The sequence below is a fragment of the Maniola hyperantus genome, chromosome 20, assembly GCF_902806685.2.
Source record: "Maniola hyperantus chromosome 20, iAphHyp1.2, whole genome shotgun sequence".
Lineage (NCBI taxonomy): Eukaryota > Metazoa > Arthropoda > Insecta > Lepidoptera > Nymphalidae > Maniola > Maniola hyperantus.
The window spans coordinates 12,885,852-12,903,844 of record NC_048555.1 but is presented as its reverse complement, the minus strand read 5'-3'; the positions used below and the strand labels follow the sequence as shown (position 1 = coordinate 12,903,844).

At 41.0% G+C, this 17,993-nt stretch overlaps 3 protein-coding genes across 3 annotated transcripts in view; 2 read left to right on the top strand and 1 right to left on the bottom strand.

Moving 5' to 3' along the window:
* The window catches only part of LOC117991744 (small ribosomal subunit protein uS4), a 100,205-nt gene that overhangs the window by 70,345 nt on the left and 11,867 nt on the right, over positions 1-17,993 (top strand). The window lies entirely within an intron of this gene.
* Cpsf73 (cleavage and polyadenylation specificity factor 73) lies at positions 1,302-17,838 on the bottom strand. Its single transcript, XM_069505560.1, has 14 exons — positions 17,646-17,838; positions 16,848-16,911; positions 16,015-16,112; positions 15,002-15,130; positions 14,254-14,431; positions 13,845-13,934; positions 12,843-12,993; positions 12,320-12,495; positions 6,480-6,609; positions 5,277-5,452; positions 4,497-4,637; positions 2,514-2,622; positions 1,843-2,027; positions 1,302-1,451 (listed from the first exon to the last, which is right to left on the bottom strand). Exons 1-14 carry the CDS (start codon positions 17,717-17,719, stop codon positions 1,302-1,304), a joined length of 1,851 nt encoding a protein of 616 aa, XP_069361661.1. The 5' UTR covers positions 17,720-17,838.
* On the top strand, positions 8,137-11,846 carry LOC138403726 (delta(24)-sterol reductase-like). Its single transcript, XM_069505380.1, has 4 exons — positions 8,137-8,480; positions 8,935-9,136; positions 10,215-10,482; positions 10,688-11,846. Exons 2-4 carry the CDS (start codon positions 8,948-8,950, stop codon positions 11,833-11,835), a joined length of 1,605 nt encoding a protein of 534 aa, XP_069361481.1. The 5' UTR covers positions 8,137-8,480; positions 8,935-8,947; the 3' UTR covers positions 11,836-11,846.

The window sequence follows — 17,993 nt, the reverse complement described above, 5'->3', positions numbered from 1 at the left end:
AGTTTTTTTACTGCATAGAAAATTGGACCGTGTTTTCATATGTTTAAGGTGCACAATCCTATTTGTGAAGAAAGACTTGCAAGTTCGAAGCCCCGGCCGTTCTCATAACCCTTACTTTTGGCTTTGCCGTAGTCAGGTAAAAAATACGTTGAAGGTCGAAATCTTTTTATGACATATGAAATCGATCCGTGTCATCATACATATAAAGTCCACAATCCTATTTGTGAGAAATACTTGCAAGTTCGAAGTTTTTTTACTGCATAGAAAATTGGACCGTGTTTTCATATGTTTAAGGTGCACAATCCTATTTGTGAAGAAAGACTTGCAAGTTCGAAGCCCCGGCCGTTCTCATAACCCTTACTTTTGGCTTTGCCGTAGTCAGGTAAAAATACGTTGAAGGTCGAAATCTTTTTATGACATATGAAATCGATCCGTGTCATCATACATATAAAGTCCACAATCCTATTTGTGAGAAATACTTGCAAGTTCGAAGTTTTTTTACTGCATAGAAAATTGGACCGTGTTTTCATATGTTTAAGGTGCACAATCCTATTTGTGAAGAAAGACTTGCAAGTTCGAAGCCCCGGCCGTTCTCATAACCCTTACTTTTGGCTTTGCCGTAGTCAGGTAAAAAATACGTTGAAGGTCGAAATCTTTTTATGACATATGAAATCGATCCGTGTCATCATACATATAAAGTCCACAATCCTATTTGTGAGAAATACTTGCAAGTTCGAAGTTTTTTTACTGCATAGAAAATTGGACCGTGTTTTCATATGTTTAAGGTGCACAATCCTATTTGTGAAGAAAGACTTGCAAGTTCGAAGCCCCGGCCGTTCTCATAACCCTTACTTTTGGCTTTGCCGTAGTCAGGTAAAAAATACGTTGAAGGTCGAAATCTTTTTATGACATATGAAATCGATCCGTGTCATCATACATATAAAGTCCACATTCCTATTTGTGGAAAATACTTGCAAAAATACTTGCATAGAAATTCGGTCCGTGTTATTCATATGTATAAGGAGCACAATCCTATTTGTGAAGAAAGACTTGCAAGTAAATTCCACCCGCACCAGGGCGCCCTACTTCCAAGCAAAGCCCTGGTTTTAAAACCTGGTAGCGTAAATACGTCTCATCCCTAATTTGAGAATTGGGATTTGGGAGTCGCACAGGCATTGCGTTAAATGTTGATGCGCCCGCCTTCGTTCTCTCTGGTCCTAAAAGTCTGTACGGACCTGAGCTGCGCTGCGCTGCAGAGTGTCAAAATATTATTTCTATCCTTTAGTATGGTGCATATCGCACTAGAGCGGCGCTGCACAGTGCTTCACCACGCGTTGCTGCGCGTACGGCTGGAGAGAATATTGTGAAGCGCAGCGCAGCAACGCGAAGTGCAGCGACGCTAGTGCGACAAAGCCACCGGCGCGTCGCGTTGCTTCAGTACGCGTACGTCGCTCGAATAAGATACACGCGCATCGTGTTATATATATAATACGTGATTTTAACTTTTGGCACATGCCGTGTTCCTATGCAAAAGTCCCAACCCCTAGGAGGATGTCGATTTCTCGCCCTTCCCCTCTTCACTGTCGCTCATCTTGCGACGTTGTTGCTCGGACGCGATCGGGTGTAGAAGTGACGCGCAAGTTACGCGAGCTGCCGCTTACTGCAGTTGTAGTGCGATAGGTACCGACGCGCCGCCTGAAGTGACGCGTCTGCAGTGCAGCGCAGCGCAGCTAAGGTGCGTACAGACCTTAAGTCTGCCTGACGCATGCCATGTGACGTGGTACAGAGATTTCTATGTACACCGCCAACGCAACGCACCGTGTGGCTTCACTTATATCTCACCTCGAGTGTCACGATAGGTAGATCCAGTATGAGATCCAGACATCCGTACAGTCTCCAGCGCGAATCGGTCAGGAACTCCACCGGGCCGGCCAGGCGCAGCACGGCGTGACGTAACAACGCAGCGGAGCCGCCGTACGACACCGACACTCTCTGCGACACCTCCGACTGAGAGAGCTCCGTGTACTCTAATAAAAAAAAATGCTTAAAAATATTTTTTCCAAATTGCGTATAAGTCCCGCAAATTGCTATTGCGCTGGAAACATTTCTCATTAACATAAATTAAATGAAAATACTAATATGAAAAAAAAATTATAAAAAAAAATTTAATTAAACATTGAAATAACGTCATCTTGACGTCACCGAAATAAAATATATACCATAAGCTCGAAACTTCAGTCTAGTGCTGACGTCACTAAAATGGCGGCCACGCGTATTAGCAATTTGCGGAACTTATAGCAAAATAATCAAAAAGTTGGTTTAACATATTTTTTCCATTAAAGCGCAGTTCGGCCTGCTTCACGGCTCTGGGTTCTAGTTATTTGGAGTCATGGCAGCAAATTCACGGGTCGCTATTGGCCGTTTACGTAAGACGTATTGTCAATGATCTACACGCACGCGCCATTCGTGGTGGACTGTTACCAAATTATTTTATAGTTTTCTCGAATACTCACTGTTGAGATCTGAAGGCGCCAAGATGTGGTAGTTGAAATTCCTCTTCACCAGGATTCCTTGCAACTCTTTGCCGGGCTCGGGGGGTTCCATCGCTAGCGACCCCATCACCTGTGGAAGTACCACCGTAGGTTTGAAGAAGGATTTGGTTTGAAATAAAAAAAATAGGTCTCAACAGCGACGCGTTTGCGAGCTGAGTCCCTGTGAAAAGGGACCCCGGATGGGTTCGAAACTAGTTGGGCTTAGGTCGACTAAATACGTGAGTAAAGCTGGAATAACCTATACTTATACCATAATATTATAAGCTGTCGAAACCTGGTTGCATGAACTATCACTAAAAGAACATTCTAAACTATGGGCTAACACAACAGACTGTAGGCAAGCCAAAGAGGCTTTTCCTAACATAGACAAACGTCAAACTAACAAACTACTCCGCCTGGACAGAGGTAAACTTAGGAAGGTGGTGGGACTCATAACAGGGCATAGCCCACTAAACAAACACCTTTTCGTTATGGGTGTCACCGACAGTCACATACGACATATGGGGTAAAGCGGCAGATATTGGGAGAATTTTTGTATTACAAAAAAGGGCAATACGCGCAATTTATAACTTAAGACCACGCGATTCCCTTCGAGAGAAATTTAAGGAAATAGATATCCTTACTGTAGCCTCTCAATATATTTATAATAACATAATTTTTGTAAGACAAAATATTCTTAGTTACAAGAAAATTGGTGATCTACACAATAGGCTAACTAGAAACAGAGACAAACTTGCAGCTCCTGCCTTCCGCCTCAGGAAAGTCCAAAAGTCATTTGTGGGTATTGGTATTACCTTTTATAATAAAATCCCGCAAACTATTTTGGACTTACCTTTGCACAAGTTTAAAAAATCTATTAAAAATATGCTCCTGAAAAAAGCATATTACACAATTGAAGATTATCTAAATGATAAAAGAGCGTGGATTTGACCTGCAGCTCGTTCCAGCAACGCACAAGGCTGCAAATACTATTTTATACATGGCATAATTTTGTACCTATATCAAATATTTGAAAAGAGCAACCGCCGAGTTTCTTGCTGGTTCTTCTCGGCAGGAAAGGCATTCCGAACCAGTGGTAGATGCATCCAACTATTCGTAAGCACTTGTAAAAGTTTATACGAATAAAAAAAGATTTTCATTTTCATTTTCATTTTCAGTCCTCTATGCAGGGTCTGCATGGAGGTCGATGAAACACCGATGCACGTGCTCCTGAAGTGCACGGGCGTAGCAGATCAACGCGAACGCCATTTAGGTTCCCCGACCTCACTCCAAGAAGCCCTCGGCAACCTGGGCGGTCTACTCGGCTTCTGGAGCGAGCTTGGATGGCTGGAGTGAAGACTTCGGCGGGGAGGGGCGATGCAAGCACAACAGACGGAAACGTTTAAGTGCGGAAACCAGCCCAGAATGAAGAAGAAGAGGAAGCTGTCGAAACTTGATCCAGTGTTTTGCATGATTGAGATAGTGATAATTTGCTGGCAAAGCGTAAAATCAGATTTAAACGTCCAAAAGTTTATTAAGAACTAGCTTATGCCCGCGACTTCGTCCGCGTGGACTACACAAATTTCAAACCCCAATTTCAACCCCTTAGGGATTGAATTTTCAAAAATCCTTTCTTAGCCGATGCCTACGTCATAATAGCTATCCGCATGCCAAATTTCAGCCTGATCCGTCCAGTAGTTTGGGCTGTGCGTTGATAGATCAGTCAGTCAGTCAGTCAGTCAGTCACCTTTTCCTTTTATATATATAGATACCAAAAATGATTTAGTTGAACCACAGTACCCGGCAGAAAAGTTTCGTCCGCGTTGAACACAAACTTCAAACCCCCTTAGGGGTTGTGTTTATCTGCATGCCAAATTTGAGCCCGATCCGTCCAGTAGTTTAAGCCTTGCGTTGATAAATTATAGTCAGTCAGTCCGCTTTTACTTTTATATATTAAGGACCCACCTTGGCAGTCTTGTCCCCGCGGAAGGTGAGGCACAGCTGCTGCGTGTTGCGCGGCGTGTGTATGGCCAGCTTGCCGCGGTGTTCCCGCTGCAGCGCCGCCTTGAGGCGAGACATCTCGTTCTGTTCCCCGTGCACTAGCACCTGACAATACCGATAGATTTCATCTTAATCAGTGTTGGAAAAGGTTTATTTAATGTTTAGCGACAGAATATCGTCATGTAGCGATTTGGTAACAGCATTAAACCTCGATTGCGTTGCCTCCAATCCTTCAACCCAAGAATCTGTACCAAAACCTAGCGCAGTATCATCTGCATATGATATAATTTGAGCCATTCTTAATAAGAAAATCAATATAAACAAGAAAAAGAGTGGATCCCAGTTAGCTGCCTTGAGGCACCCCATGCGATCTTTAATAGTGTAAAAATCTACTCTTACACATTGGAATAGGACTGATAGGTAGTCATTAAATAGTTACAGCTGAAGGCCTCTGATACTGATTCATTAAAGCTTATTAAGTAAGACAGGGATATATACACTATCAAAGGCCTAAGCTAAATCTAAAAAGATACGCATGTCTTAGCCAAAGTATCCAGTCCAACACTTTGGAATCAGTCTGATAGGTCATTAAATAGTTTTAGCTGAATGCCCCTGATAACGATGCATTCAACCATATTAAGTAAGACACAGTATACAATAATAAAGGCTTTAGCCAAGTCTAAAAAGTTACACATATCTTAGCCAGAATACCTACCACATCGTAGCCTGCATATTAGCACTCACCACATGCGGCGGCTTCAATATGTTGATGAACTCTGACGTCTGCTGGTAGTCCGTGTGCGCAGAGAACGAGATGTAGTCCACCGACATGCGCAGCGGCAGCTTCTGACCCGACATCGACGTGATCTCCTCCGGCTCCGACAGAATCGTCTTAGCCAGGGTACCTTCCACGCAGTATCCTGCAGAGGGAACATCACTACCGATATTATAAATACGAAAGTGTTTTTGTTGGTTTGTCCTTCAATCGGAGTCACAACGGAGCAACGGGTCCATAGAATAGGCATCTTCTTGGCAAGCGCGCTCCATCTTAGGCTGCATCATCACTTGCCATCAGGTCTGATTGCAGCCAAGCGCTAGTCTATAAAAAAAAATCCACTACCAGGGTCAATACTTATACCATTCCATTGTTCAAACGGTCATCTTCATAGTTTCTTACTTAGACTAAGGAGATTTCTTATGTTGACATAAAATAATGGCGTTTTACAGTTCAGTACCGCCGGTTCCACAGATGGTACTACAGTGCGACAAGGCTATCTTGGCGTGTGGCGAAAATCAGAACTAACGTTGCCGTCAAGTGTCTCCTTTGTTTTTGTTAAGAATAGTCAGCCTTTGTTCTTAAACAGCGCCCCCCTGTTAATGTCATTCAAAGATTCAAAGATTCAAAGATTCAAAGATTCTTTATTTGCGGAAACATTTTACAACGAGATGTTATTACATAAAATTGTCCAGTAGAAATGTTTCGCCTTAAATATTAGGCATGCAAAACAATTAGTAAACCTAGTAAAACAATAACTATAAGTAATTTGACGCACGTTGTCTTTGTCTATGGTAAAATTCAAAATTTAAAAATGTCTAAGTTGAAAAAAATTCGTTAATGTTATATAATGTCTTGTCTATTAAAAAATCATGCAATTTATTCTTAAATTTATTTATATTATTACATTTCCTTATCTCCCCTGGTATCTTATTATATATCTTTACCGCCATGACACAAACACTTTTGTTAAGGAATGAGGTTTTGTGAGTGGGAAACCGAAACCTGTCTTTACAGCGTTCTCGGTTAATTCGAACAAACAAATTTTCGTTATTTCTTAAAAATAGATTCAGACCTTCATTCAAGTGCCAAGAGAGCCTTGTCGCACTATACTACGGCCGGTTCGTTCATGCGCCATCTGTTGGGATAAATTGGTAATAAGGTATTCTCACCTGCAATGATGACGCCGTTCTTAGGGTCCGTGCACCACGACTCGAACAGCTCCCGAGACAGCCCCGACTGCATCATGCCGGGGGACGCCATGATCACGCAGGGGCCTATGTCCTCAAAGTGGTCGATACCCTGGAAATATACAGGGTGTAACCAGAACGCTGGCAAAAACTTAGCGTTATTGTTATGCTACCTAAACATAACCCAAAACCTATAACCATTTGCCTCATTTTGTAGTTTTAGTGATTTAGTATTTTTCAAACTCGCAAAGAGTAGCGTGCAAAACTCGGGTCAATGCCCCGCCTACGACGTGGCATTGACCTCGAGTGGCCTACTTACGCAACGTTCATTGCCTTCTGGCGTCAGTCAGATGTTTTGTTTGCCATATATCGTAAACTTTTACAAAATATAGGATTTTTTAATATTTTCCGTCACGTTTTTTTTTGTGGTACGGTATCATATCAGTAATCATCAGTACTATCAGCTGTCTTTGTTTTTGCCAGCGTTCTGGTTACATCTTGTATGTTATTGAAACTAGTAGAGATCCTTCGAATCACAAACCATTTTGTATCACCACTAACATTTAGTTCTGAGTATGCTCACATGACGCTCACTGCTGGTGTCCGTGCCGAAATAGATCAGCAATAGCAAGCCCAGCGTACTTGTAATAGTAGAGGTCAGTGACTTGAGTAGATCAACTTTTAAAGATAGAATGATGTTATAATATTATGTATAGCACGTGACAGGCCGAGATGGCAATCGGGATATGAGGCGAGGGGACGCCCCGCATACCTGCAAGTCACCCGCACTATCCCGCAACGGGTTAGTCACCCGCACTATCCCGCAACGGGTTAGTCACCCGCACTATCCCGCAACGGGTTAGTCACCCGCACTATCCCGCAACGGGTTAGTCACCCGCACTATCCCGCAACGGGTTAGTCACCCGCACTATCCCGCAACGGGTTAGTCACCCGCACTATCCCGCAACGGGTTAGTCACCCGCACTATCCCGCAACGGGTTAGTCACCCGCACTATCCCGCAACGGGTTAGTCACCCGCACTATCCCGCAACGGGTTAGCGCAGCTGTGCGGGTGTGCGGTTCGTCTCCACCCCCATAGCCATCTCGAATCATCCATACTAGATATACTTCCATACTAATAGTATGTTCCCACATTATAACATGGGGTTATTAAAGGGGCAGACCAACAAATTCCTAAAAGGCCGGCAACGCATCGGCGGCTCCTCTGGTATTGCAAATGTTCATGGGCGGCGGTAATCACTTAACATCAGGTGACCCGCCTGCTCGTTTGCTCACTATATCTATTAAAAAAAAAAAAAAAAAAAATTATAAATGCGAAAGCGTCTGTCTGCTAGCTTTTCACGGCCCATCCGTTCAACCGATTTTGACGTTTGGCACAGAGATAGCTCCATCACAGGAAAGGACATAGGCGGCATACTGTTATCCGAAAATCAAAGAGTTCCCACGGGATTTTTAAAAACCTAAATCCATGCTTAGGTACATCATCTAGTACATATATAATATAAGCACAGTTTATCCTTGACATTGCAACCGAAGCACGCGATACATCTCTGAATACATCTAATCAAACCTCGAATTACAATCAAGGTCAACTAAGGTTTTAGCAGTCGACATATTATTTCACGCCTGTATTTACCGATTGGTACCTAATTTCATATAGCTTTTTAACCACGGATTTAATTGTGTTTATTTAAGTAGATATAGTCCATATTAGTTCAAAATCTTAGTTTAATAGATTTAAATCGATTTTTTATCTTAGTTTACTAATTAACATTGTGGTAGCCGGCGCGATATGCAAAGTCTAGCATCTATTCGCTATTAAAATTATCTTCAGTTATCAATTGAATTTTTCGTGTCTTTAATTGTGATTATTTTATCACAGTTTCGAATTCGTAGTGTCAATGCCAAGGTTTAGTGATTATTGGGAATGTTTTTGAGGTTATAAAGCCAAAACATCTTTATGTAAGTACAGATTTACAAGATATTTAAATATATAAAAGGAAAAGGTGACTGACTAACTGATCTATCAACGCAGATAGATCAGTAAGTCAGTCAGTCACCTTTTCCTTTTCTATATTTAAATTAGACTAGCTTATGCTCGCGACTTCGTCCGCGTGGACTACATAAATTCCAAACCCCCATTTAGCCCACTTAGGGGTGGAATTTTGAAAAATCCTTTCTTAGTGGATAGCTTCCTACTCTTTACAAAGATCACATTCTCCAAATTTCATGTCTCTACAACCAGCGGTTTAGGCTGTGCGTTGATATATAAGTCAGTCAGTCAATCAGTCAGTCAGGACTTTGAATTATATATATATATATATATATATATATATATATATAGATTTAAAGGCAACTTGGTACCTAAAATAATTTTATCAAAGTTAAATATAATTAAAAGAAAGTATATTTTCAGATTATCCACAACCATGTTACCGGGTTGGGTCAAGAAACGTTTAATCCAATGGTTAGAAGACCATCGAGAGTTCGTAGTGTGCGCGTTTTGTTTGCCAGCGAGTTTCCTGTTCACTGTACTTCTACAGTTTCGAGCTTTTATAAGACGACTGACCAGCGATCCGCAACGCCATGACAGTGCAGTGCGGGAAATACAATCAAAAGTGAGTCAAGTACGCGACAGGTCGAGATGGCCATCAGGGTATGAGGCGGACCCCGCACGCCCGCACAGCACCAGAGCTCGCCCGCACCGGGTTAGCGCGGGGACTGTGCGGGTATGCGGGGCGTTCCCACCCTGATTGCTATCTCGACCTATATACTATATTATATACTACTTCTATTCTTCAGATCATGATCAACCCATCGCTCGCCGCGCCGGCTCATTACAGAATACAGGTCTCATGTCAGTATGAGATGGGTTTGGCCATAGTCCACCACACTGAAGAACCACCTTTGAGAACATTATGGAGAATTCTCAGACATGCAGGTTTTCTCACGATGTTTTCCTTCACCGTTTTCACTTGCAACAAGTCATCTGAAAATTTTCTATACTAAAAAAATTCTGTTGTCTTTCTCTTAATTAAATTTAGAGTATTGCATCTTTTTCTTTTTTAGTGCATGCTACAAAAAACAATAGGCTCGCGCCTGGCAGCTAATGTCACGAGGTTTGACAATTCTAAATTAACTTTTAACCTGTCAAACTGTGTCTGTCCCTTTCATATTATACTACTAAGTTGTGCTCAGCTGCTCGATTGCTGTAGAATGACAGCTACAATGCCACGATAGCAATCACGTCTGATTGGTTGACGCTCGCTCACTATTGGCTACAATGCATTGTGGCAACAAGAATCGCGCAAATTCAGCCAATCATAACAATTGAGAATTGAGATTGTCATAATGATTGATGCAGGTTTTACGAAATCGACCTACAGAATCAGTAATGACTATCCACAGATATCTTCAATGTCGATATTTCAGTGTCAAACACAATTCATACTTATTGTATGATACTTAGAAGATCCGTAGGAGAACTAGAGTAACCGACATAGCTCAACGGGTTGCGAAGCTGAAGTGGCAATAGGCAGGGCACATAGTTCGTAAAACCGATAGACGTTGAGATCTCAAGGTGCTGGAACGACCTCGCACCGGAAGAGACGAAGAAGGGCAAGAGACCTATGCCCAGCAGTGGACGTCTATCGGTTGATGATGATGATGTATGACACTTTTGACACTTTGTTCAAGGTCCAAAACTGGAACAATCTATCTCCAAAAGACCGTCGCCTCCTATGCACATCGCGACCCAACTGGTTATCTCTAAGCACCACATTCTTCGAGAAGCACCTTCACCACCAAGTCGCAATACCGCTGTATGACATATTGGAGCTGGATGAAGAGGCGATGACCGTGCGGGTGGAGCCCATGGTGACCATAGGGGATATAACGGAGTATCTGATACCTAGAGGATATTCCTTGGCTGTTACTATTGAATTGGTTGATGCTACATTGGGAGGTACGGCATTTTTTTGTTAAATACTCTTCCACGATATGTGTTTCCTACCAGTTACAACCCGGGTATCTTAAAACAAGAGTGAATAGGCATCTTCTAGAACTGGTGGCAAGTGATGATGCAACCTAAGATGGTGCGCGTTTTATTCTATCCCGTTTTTCATCAGGGAAACAATCTATTAATTGCAATTTTGTGTTTAACATTACAGGTCTTGCCTTCGGAACTGGCATGTCAACACATTCGCACAAAGCGGGGCTTTACCATGAAACCATTACAAGCTACGAAGTGGTTCTAGGCGATGGCTCCCTGGTTACCGCTACAGCAACCAATGAGCACTCCGACCTCTACAAAGCTTTACCCTGGTGCCATGGAAGCTTGGGCTTCCTAGTCGCTTTGACCTTGAAAATTGTCAAAATAAAACCCTATATAAAAATCAAGTACATCCCAGTCGAAGGACAAAAGACCTACTGTAATATGCTAAGAGACATTTCAGGGGCTAACCAAGCTGAACCAACCTACCATCCCGATTACGTAGAAGGGACTATATTTAGCAAAGATAAAGCAGTTATTATGACTGGGGATTATTCAGACTATGATACGAAAATCACTGTAAACCATTGCTCAAGATGGTACAAACCCTGGTTTTACAAACACGTTAAATCTTTTCTCAAAAAGGGAGAAAAGGTAGAATTAATCCCTTTAAGGGACTATTTGTTAAGGCATAACAGACCAATTTTCTGGGTCGTAGAAGACATGATAAGTTTTGGGAACGATCCAATTTTCAGAACATTATTCGGCTGGCTTCTACCCCCTAAACCAGCATTTCTTAAATTCACGACCACCCCAGGCGTCCGAGCGTACACTTTTACCAAACAAGTGTTCCAAGATATTGTTCTACCTCTACAAGAATTAGAGAAACAAATTGCAGTTGCGAGCGAATTGTTTGAAAAATTTCCTCTCCTAGTTTACCCGTGCAAAATAATTGATCACGGTCCAATGTCGGGTCAGTTACGTCGACCTCAAGGGAAGTACATAGTTCCTCAAACGAATTACGCAATGTACAACGATCTAGGGGTCTACGGCGTTCCTGGGAAGGTAAAAGAGAAGAAACCGTACAACCCAGTTGACGCAATGAGGAAGATGGAGAAGTTCACACGCGATGTTGGTGGTTATTCGTTCTTGTACGCGGATATTTTCATGACAAGGAAAGAATTTGAGGAAATGTTCGATTTAACGCTGTATGAGGTTGTGAGGAAGAAATATAAAGCGGAGGGTGCGTTCCCGCATCTGTATGATAAAGTCAAACCGGAAATTGATGTATTCGCGATCGGTGAAGAGAATTCTATACAAGGGTAGTAGTGATTGAATAAAAATATTGTAATAATCAACTCGTATTTTTTGCAACCAGAAAACCAATTTTTTTTTAACTACTTCAGCAGCTTTAGCAACAATTTTTTAAGTTTTATCAAAAGCAAACCCGGATTTAGAAGGTTGGCGGTGTTACACCCCTATACAGTACGCGACACAAAGTAATGTAATCGACCTTTAGGGTGACATTTCGGCTTTGTAGAACGCTGTCTCTCATACCTATATGACGTTTTGTCGGTCTCAACGACAGAGACAATGCTCTACAAATCCTTATCTCCTGCGTTATTCTGCCGCGCACTGTAAATAGCTTGCATCCTGGGAACAAATATAGGATACTTTTATCCCAAAAGACAAGGAGTTCTTACGGGATTTTTAAAAATCCTGGCTGGACAAGAAAGGCTGAGGTCCGGATGTGGGAGACCTATGTTTAACAGTGGACGTCCGCTTGAAATAAAGTTTAAATGGCACTAACCTTCAGGTTGGATATATGGCGGAACACGAAGGGGTTGTTGACGGCGATCTGGCGGCGGATGCGGTCGTTCATGGCGTTGACGTAGGTCTGGTACACCGCCATGCACTTCTTAGCGAGTGATGATGCGTAGTAAATCGGGATGTCTTGGAGCTCCGGGTGGAATGACCAGAATTCGTCTGGAAGGGAATCATCAAGTTAAAGGGTAAATAGTTACCCTTCATGACTTCAATTAGTATAATAATTACCTAGTATTGTCAATTTTCAAAATAAGGTTACTATACCAAGTAGGGTAATCATGTACATTCTAAATCGATTTTTATGCATAATAGTGTTTGATTTATCGTGCAACGACTGTAGTACGGAACCCTCGGTGCACAAGTCTGACTCGCACTTGGCCGGTTTTTTCCCCACTTTAAACAATTAAAATCCCACCGCTGCCACCATGTTGTGTTAATGAAACACGTATCGGATGACAAGTAACTTTGTTGTTAGATACCCACAACGCTTAAATCACTGTTGTTACCCAAAATAAGCAGCAACTCCTGCGCACGTCCCAAAGCGAACACGGGAATGAGGCACCGCCCTCCGCGCTGCACGATGTCGCTCACGAGCCCCGTGAACCGACTCTCGCGCTCTTCGCGCTTTTCGTGAATGTGTGTTCCGTATGTTGATTCCTGAACACATAAGTGTACCATTTAGGCCGTCTATTATCAGAAAATGTCTGCCAGAAAAGTTGAAAATCTACCGCCCACCGGAAAGAACTCAACTCTAACATTTTGTACGACCCCTTAGACTCTAAGTTTGAGATTTATAGAGCGTATTTTGACTTTGCTCAGACTTAAGATTGAGTTAAAACGAGACAGATTTATGTGAGAAATATACATCTGTCTAGTTTTAGCTCTGTCTTAAGTCAAAGCAAGTCCGAGTGCGCCCACAGATTTCATCCTAAGTGAGTACTCTAAGATGGGAATCGACCGAAATGCGAATGTTGAGATGGATGAGTGGTATGACAAAAATGGATAAGATAATGTGGAGAAATTTGAAAGTAGCGCCAGTGGTGGAAATTATGAGGGGTAATAGGCTGGCATGGTATGGGCATGTAATGCAGAGAGATATCATTAGAAGATTTTTTTTTTTTAAAAATAGAATATTAGCCATATTAAATGACTAATATTCCCCTTTCCTCTCCAATTAAGCGTCAAGCTTGTGCTAGGAGTACGTACGACAATAGTGCAACGGGCGGGATTTGAACCGTCGACCTTTCGGTTTTCAGTCCACTCATATACCGGTTGAGCTATTGAGGCTATGAAGAAGAATGTTTAATATGCATGTGGAAGGAAAAAAGAGTGGAGGAAGACCAAAGGTAGATGGATTGCATGAAAGAGGGGTTGATAAAATAGATGGGGTGGCGTGGCGTTGACGGATGACAGAAGAGAGTGGAAGAAAAAATCATGTTGTGCCAACCCTACAAAGCGTGGGATAAGAACAGGAAGAAGAGAATTTAAAAAAAATTTAAACCACTTACAGTAATAAGAACGTCTGGATGTACGGTGGGGATTTCAGCCGCCATTAAATGCCGATCTTCTTGTCTTGAGAAATCACCTGTGTATAGTACCTGAGGGCAAAACATAGACCTTGGTCAGGTAGTCGACCTAACATAGGCCGCTCTCTCTTGCACAATTGTATAGAAGTGAAAAGGACACACTATGATCGTGATTGGTCAGAAATCTTCAATGATTAATATCGTTTCATTACAAGCTGTGAACCTTATAAACGAAAACAAATACCGTAACACTAGCAATTTCGATCATAAACATATAGGCCGCTCTCTCTTGCACAATTGTATAGAAGTAAAAAGGACACACTATGATTGTGATTGGTCAGAAATCTTCCATGGTTAGTGTTTAAACATTTCAAGCTGTGAACCAAATTACCTTAACACCAGCAATTTCGATCATAAACATGGCGGCTCCCAGCACATGGCCAGCGTTGTAGGCCCAGAAGCGAACTCCGCGGACGTCCTTCTCCTCGTGGAAGTTGATGGTCTCTATCCGGTCCATGGAACCTTCCAGATCCGACTCTGTGTACAGCATTTGCTCTGTTGAAATGTTGCTGCAATGAGAAAAAAGTTATTTAGCACAAAAAGTGATATGAAAATACAGCTAAAAACTTTTTTAGGGTTCCGTACCTTAAAAGGAAAAACGAAACCCTTACAGGATCACTTTGTTGTCTGTCTGTCTGTCTGTCAAGAAACCTACAGGGTACTTCCTGTTGACCTAGAATCATGAAATTTGGTAGGAAGGTGGGTCTTATAGCTGGCTTTAGGGGAAAAATCTGAAAACCGTGAATTTGTGGTCACATCACACAAAAAAATTAAATTGTGGTGATAAACTAATAATTAGGTAGTATTTTCAATTTTCAAAGTAGGATTACTATACCATGTGGGGTATCATATGAAAGCGCTTTGCTTGTACATTCTAAAACAGATTTTTATTTATTTTTAGGCATAATAGTTTTTGATTTACCGTGCAAAATGTCGATAAAATACGATTAAAGTACGGAACCCCCAGTGCGCGAGTCTGACTCGCACTTGGCCGGTTTTTTTAGATAAGATACTTTAGGAATTATAAATTTCTGATGTCTGATTTGATTACATAGATTAGTTACTCATAATATACTCACCTAACTTTAATATAATCTGACACCAGCCACCGGTAAATGGCTTTAGTGGCGTGGGTCATGAACACTCGACCCTTGAACGAGGTCTTGGTGAGGAACCATGGCAGAGCGCCGCTGTGGTCCAAGTGGAAACTGAAAAACAAACAAAATTTTATTATTTTGAACTAAAAATACAAATGCTTAAATGGTCAATTTTTTTTTTTTTTAATAAGAATATTAGCCATGTTAAATGACTAATATTCCCCTTTCCTCTCCAACTAAACGTCAAGCTTGTGCTAGGAGTAGGTACGACAATAGTGCAACGGGCGGGGTTTGAACCGTCGACCTTTCGGTTTTCAGTCCACTCCTTTACCGGTTGAGCTATTGAGACTCTTAAAATATGCATGCACTTGCAATTATGGTCAAAGATAAGTTTATTTGTAAAAATATGATTACATAGGTGGTAAATATGGAACCAAAGTTCATCATATTTTACCATTTCTGATCATAATCAGCATAATCATAATCATTTATTGACTGATGTACAAATATTTATCAAAATATTAAATTACAATTCAAACTAATAATCAAGAAACAATCAAATAAAATAAACTCATCCAATGACTAGTTAACATCTAATGATTTTAAGCTTATTTTCGCGATTTAAAGACAGAGATGATGAAAAGAACTAGAAAGAGGGTAGTTCGCTACTGCCCTTGACAGCTCGAATTTGATCTCTCCCAGCGCCGCAGTCCTGTCGTGACCGCGACCTGTGCAATTGGGTTGAAATATTGACAAATAAAAACTTAATTAATCGTGGTATGTACCAGTTATCTAGGTACATTAAAAAAAACTAACATCTATTCCATACTACTATAATCCTAGAAAAAATAGCTGTTCGGTTTAAAATTGCATTTATTATTTGTGCATGTAAAATAGTAAGTCAGTAGCCAATAAACGATGAACTAAAGTAGACGTGTTTTCTTTCTCCTGAAGGCCAACTCAAGTGAACCTTATTGCAATAACGAATAGCCTACTGTGAAATTAATAGCAAATCCACTTCATCAGCCTCTATTAAGTCCACAAAGGGCAACGCATCCATTCCAGATAGTCCAGGGTGGATTCCACAGTCCAACTGGAAAGAAAAGAAATGTCTTTATTTCATGTAGGACAAAGTGGGGCACTTATGATATACCTATCAGGAATCGACTATCACCATCATCCTCATGATCAATCCATAGACATCTCACTACAGAGCATGGGTCTCCTCTCAGTATGAGAAGGGTTTAGCCATAGTCCACCACCCTGGCCAACAGATTGGCCGACTTCAATATACATACATGAATTAATTTTTCACCACTAGCTGATGCCTGTGACTTCGTCCACATGGAATTAGGTTTTTAAAAATCCTGTTGGAATTCTTTGGTTTTCCAGGATAAAAAGTAGCTTATGTCACTCTCCAGGTCTTTATCTATACCCATGCAAAAAATCACGTCAATCTGTTGCACCGTTGTGACGTGATTGAAGGACAAACAAGAAACAAACACACTTTCGTATTTATAATAAGGGTACTGATAATCAACCCATAACCGGCTCACTACTGATCATATCTCCTCTCAGAATGAGAAGGGTTGGCCATAGTCCAAGTACAGACTGGCAGACTACACACACCGCCGAGAATATTATGGAGAACTCTCAGGCATGCCGGTTTCCTCGCAATGTTTTCCTTCATTGCTAACACTAATGATATTTAATTGTTTAAAATGCACATAACTCTGAAAAGTTAGAGGTGCGTGCCAGGGATTGAACCCCAGATATCCCAGAAATTAGGTCAAAGTCAGGCTATCACAGCTTCTGTTGTCATGCTTACCATTATTTTCTTTCCTTTGAACTCTAACATAATACAAGACCGACCCACTTCTTGACCAGCCCCTCTGCAACAACAATATTAAGTTAGTATATCAGTAAATCATTTTCAGTCAGGTAGTAAATCATTTTGTCTGTCTCAATGACAGAGGCAATGCTCTACAAAACCTCTTCTACAAAAAATCTTTGTTTCTATAGGTTGATGTACCTACATTATTTTCTGTTACATACTGTAGGTTTTTAAAGGGTTTAATTTTCACAACAGAGAGAGAAGTGAGAGTATCTGTTAATGTGACGCATCCCTGCATATATCTGATGTACCAATGTACCCTCAAAACTATATGGGAAATTCAATTGGTGGACAAATTCCTTAGACTCCAACACATTTGCGGTTCAGTTTGTCCCATTCCTATTTCGGGTGGTCACAGATGAAAATGTTACATTAATTGTATGCTTTGTTTTTATCTGTGATTCCGACAACAAATAAATGCATTTTCTTTCTTTCTTGTGATGATTAGCAGATGTTCATCAGCAGCGGTAATCACTTAACATTAGATGATCGCCTGCTTGTTTGTTTCCTGTTATTTAATACATATTAAGCAAAGAATTAAGTAATTGGAATTCTTTTTCAAACAAAATTTGTTAACATTTATTAGTCTCAAAAATAACGAAATTATTACATTAAACCGCTATTTTTATAATAAGTCTTATGTATCCGGTCTTCGTTATTATATTAATACAACAAAAAGGAATAGTTGTGTAATTTCTATGCAATAAAATAGAGAAAACACAAGTTATTTACAAAGGTCTGATTGTGAGTTGATCGCTCTCCTCCAGAGGCGCAGTGTCGGTCCCCTTCCGTGGATTAGTAGTCATATTAATAATATTTGATTACACTTTCTTTAAAACAATCAATACATTTGTTTTAACAATATTTTAGTAGAAAAATTAAATTCCTTTTGAAAACAACACGAACACGCTTCCCGGCAAGTCATCACACACCAAAGAGAAAGAGCAACCATCAACGAGTAAACCAATACATTACGTTCACTCTAGAATGACAGCTACAATGTCACGATCGCAATAGCCTCTGATTGGTTGACTCTTGCTCACTATTGGCTGCAATGCATTGTTGCAACAGGAATAGCCT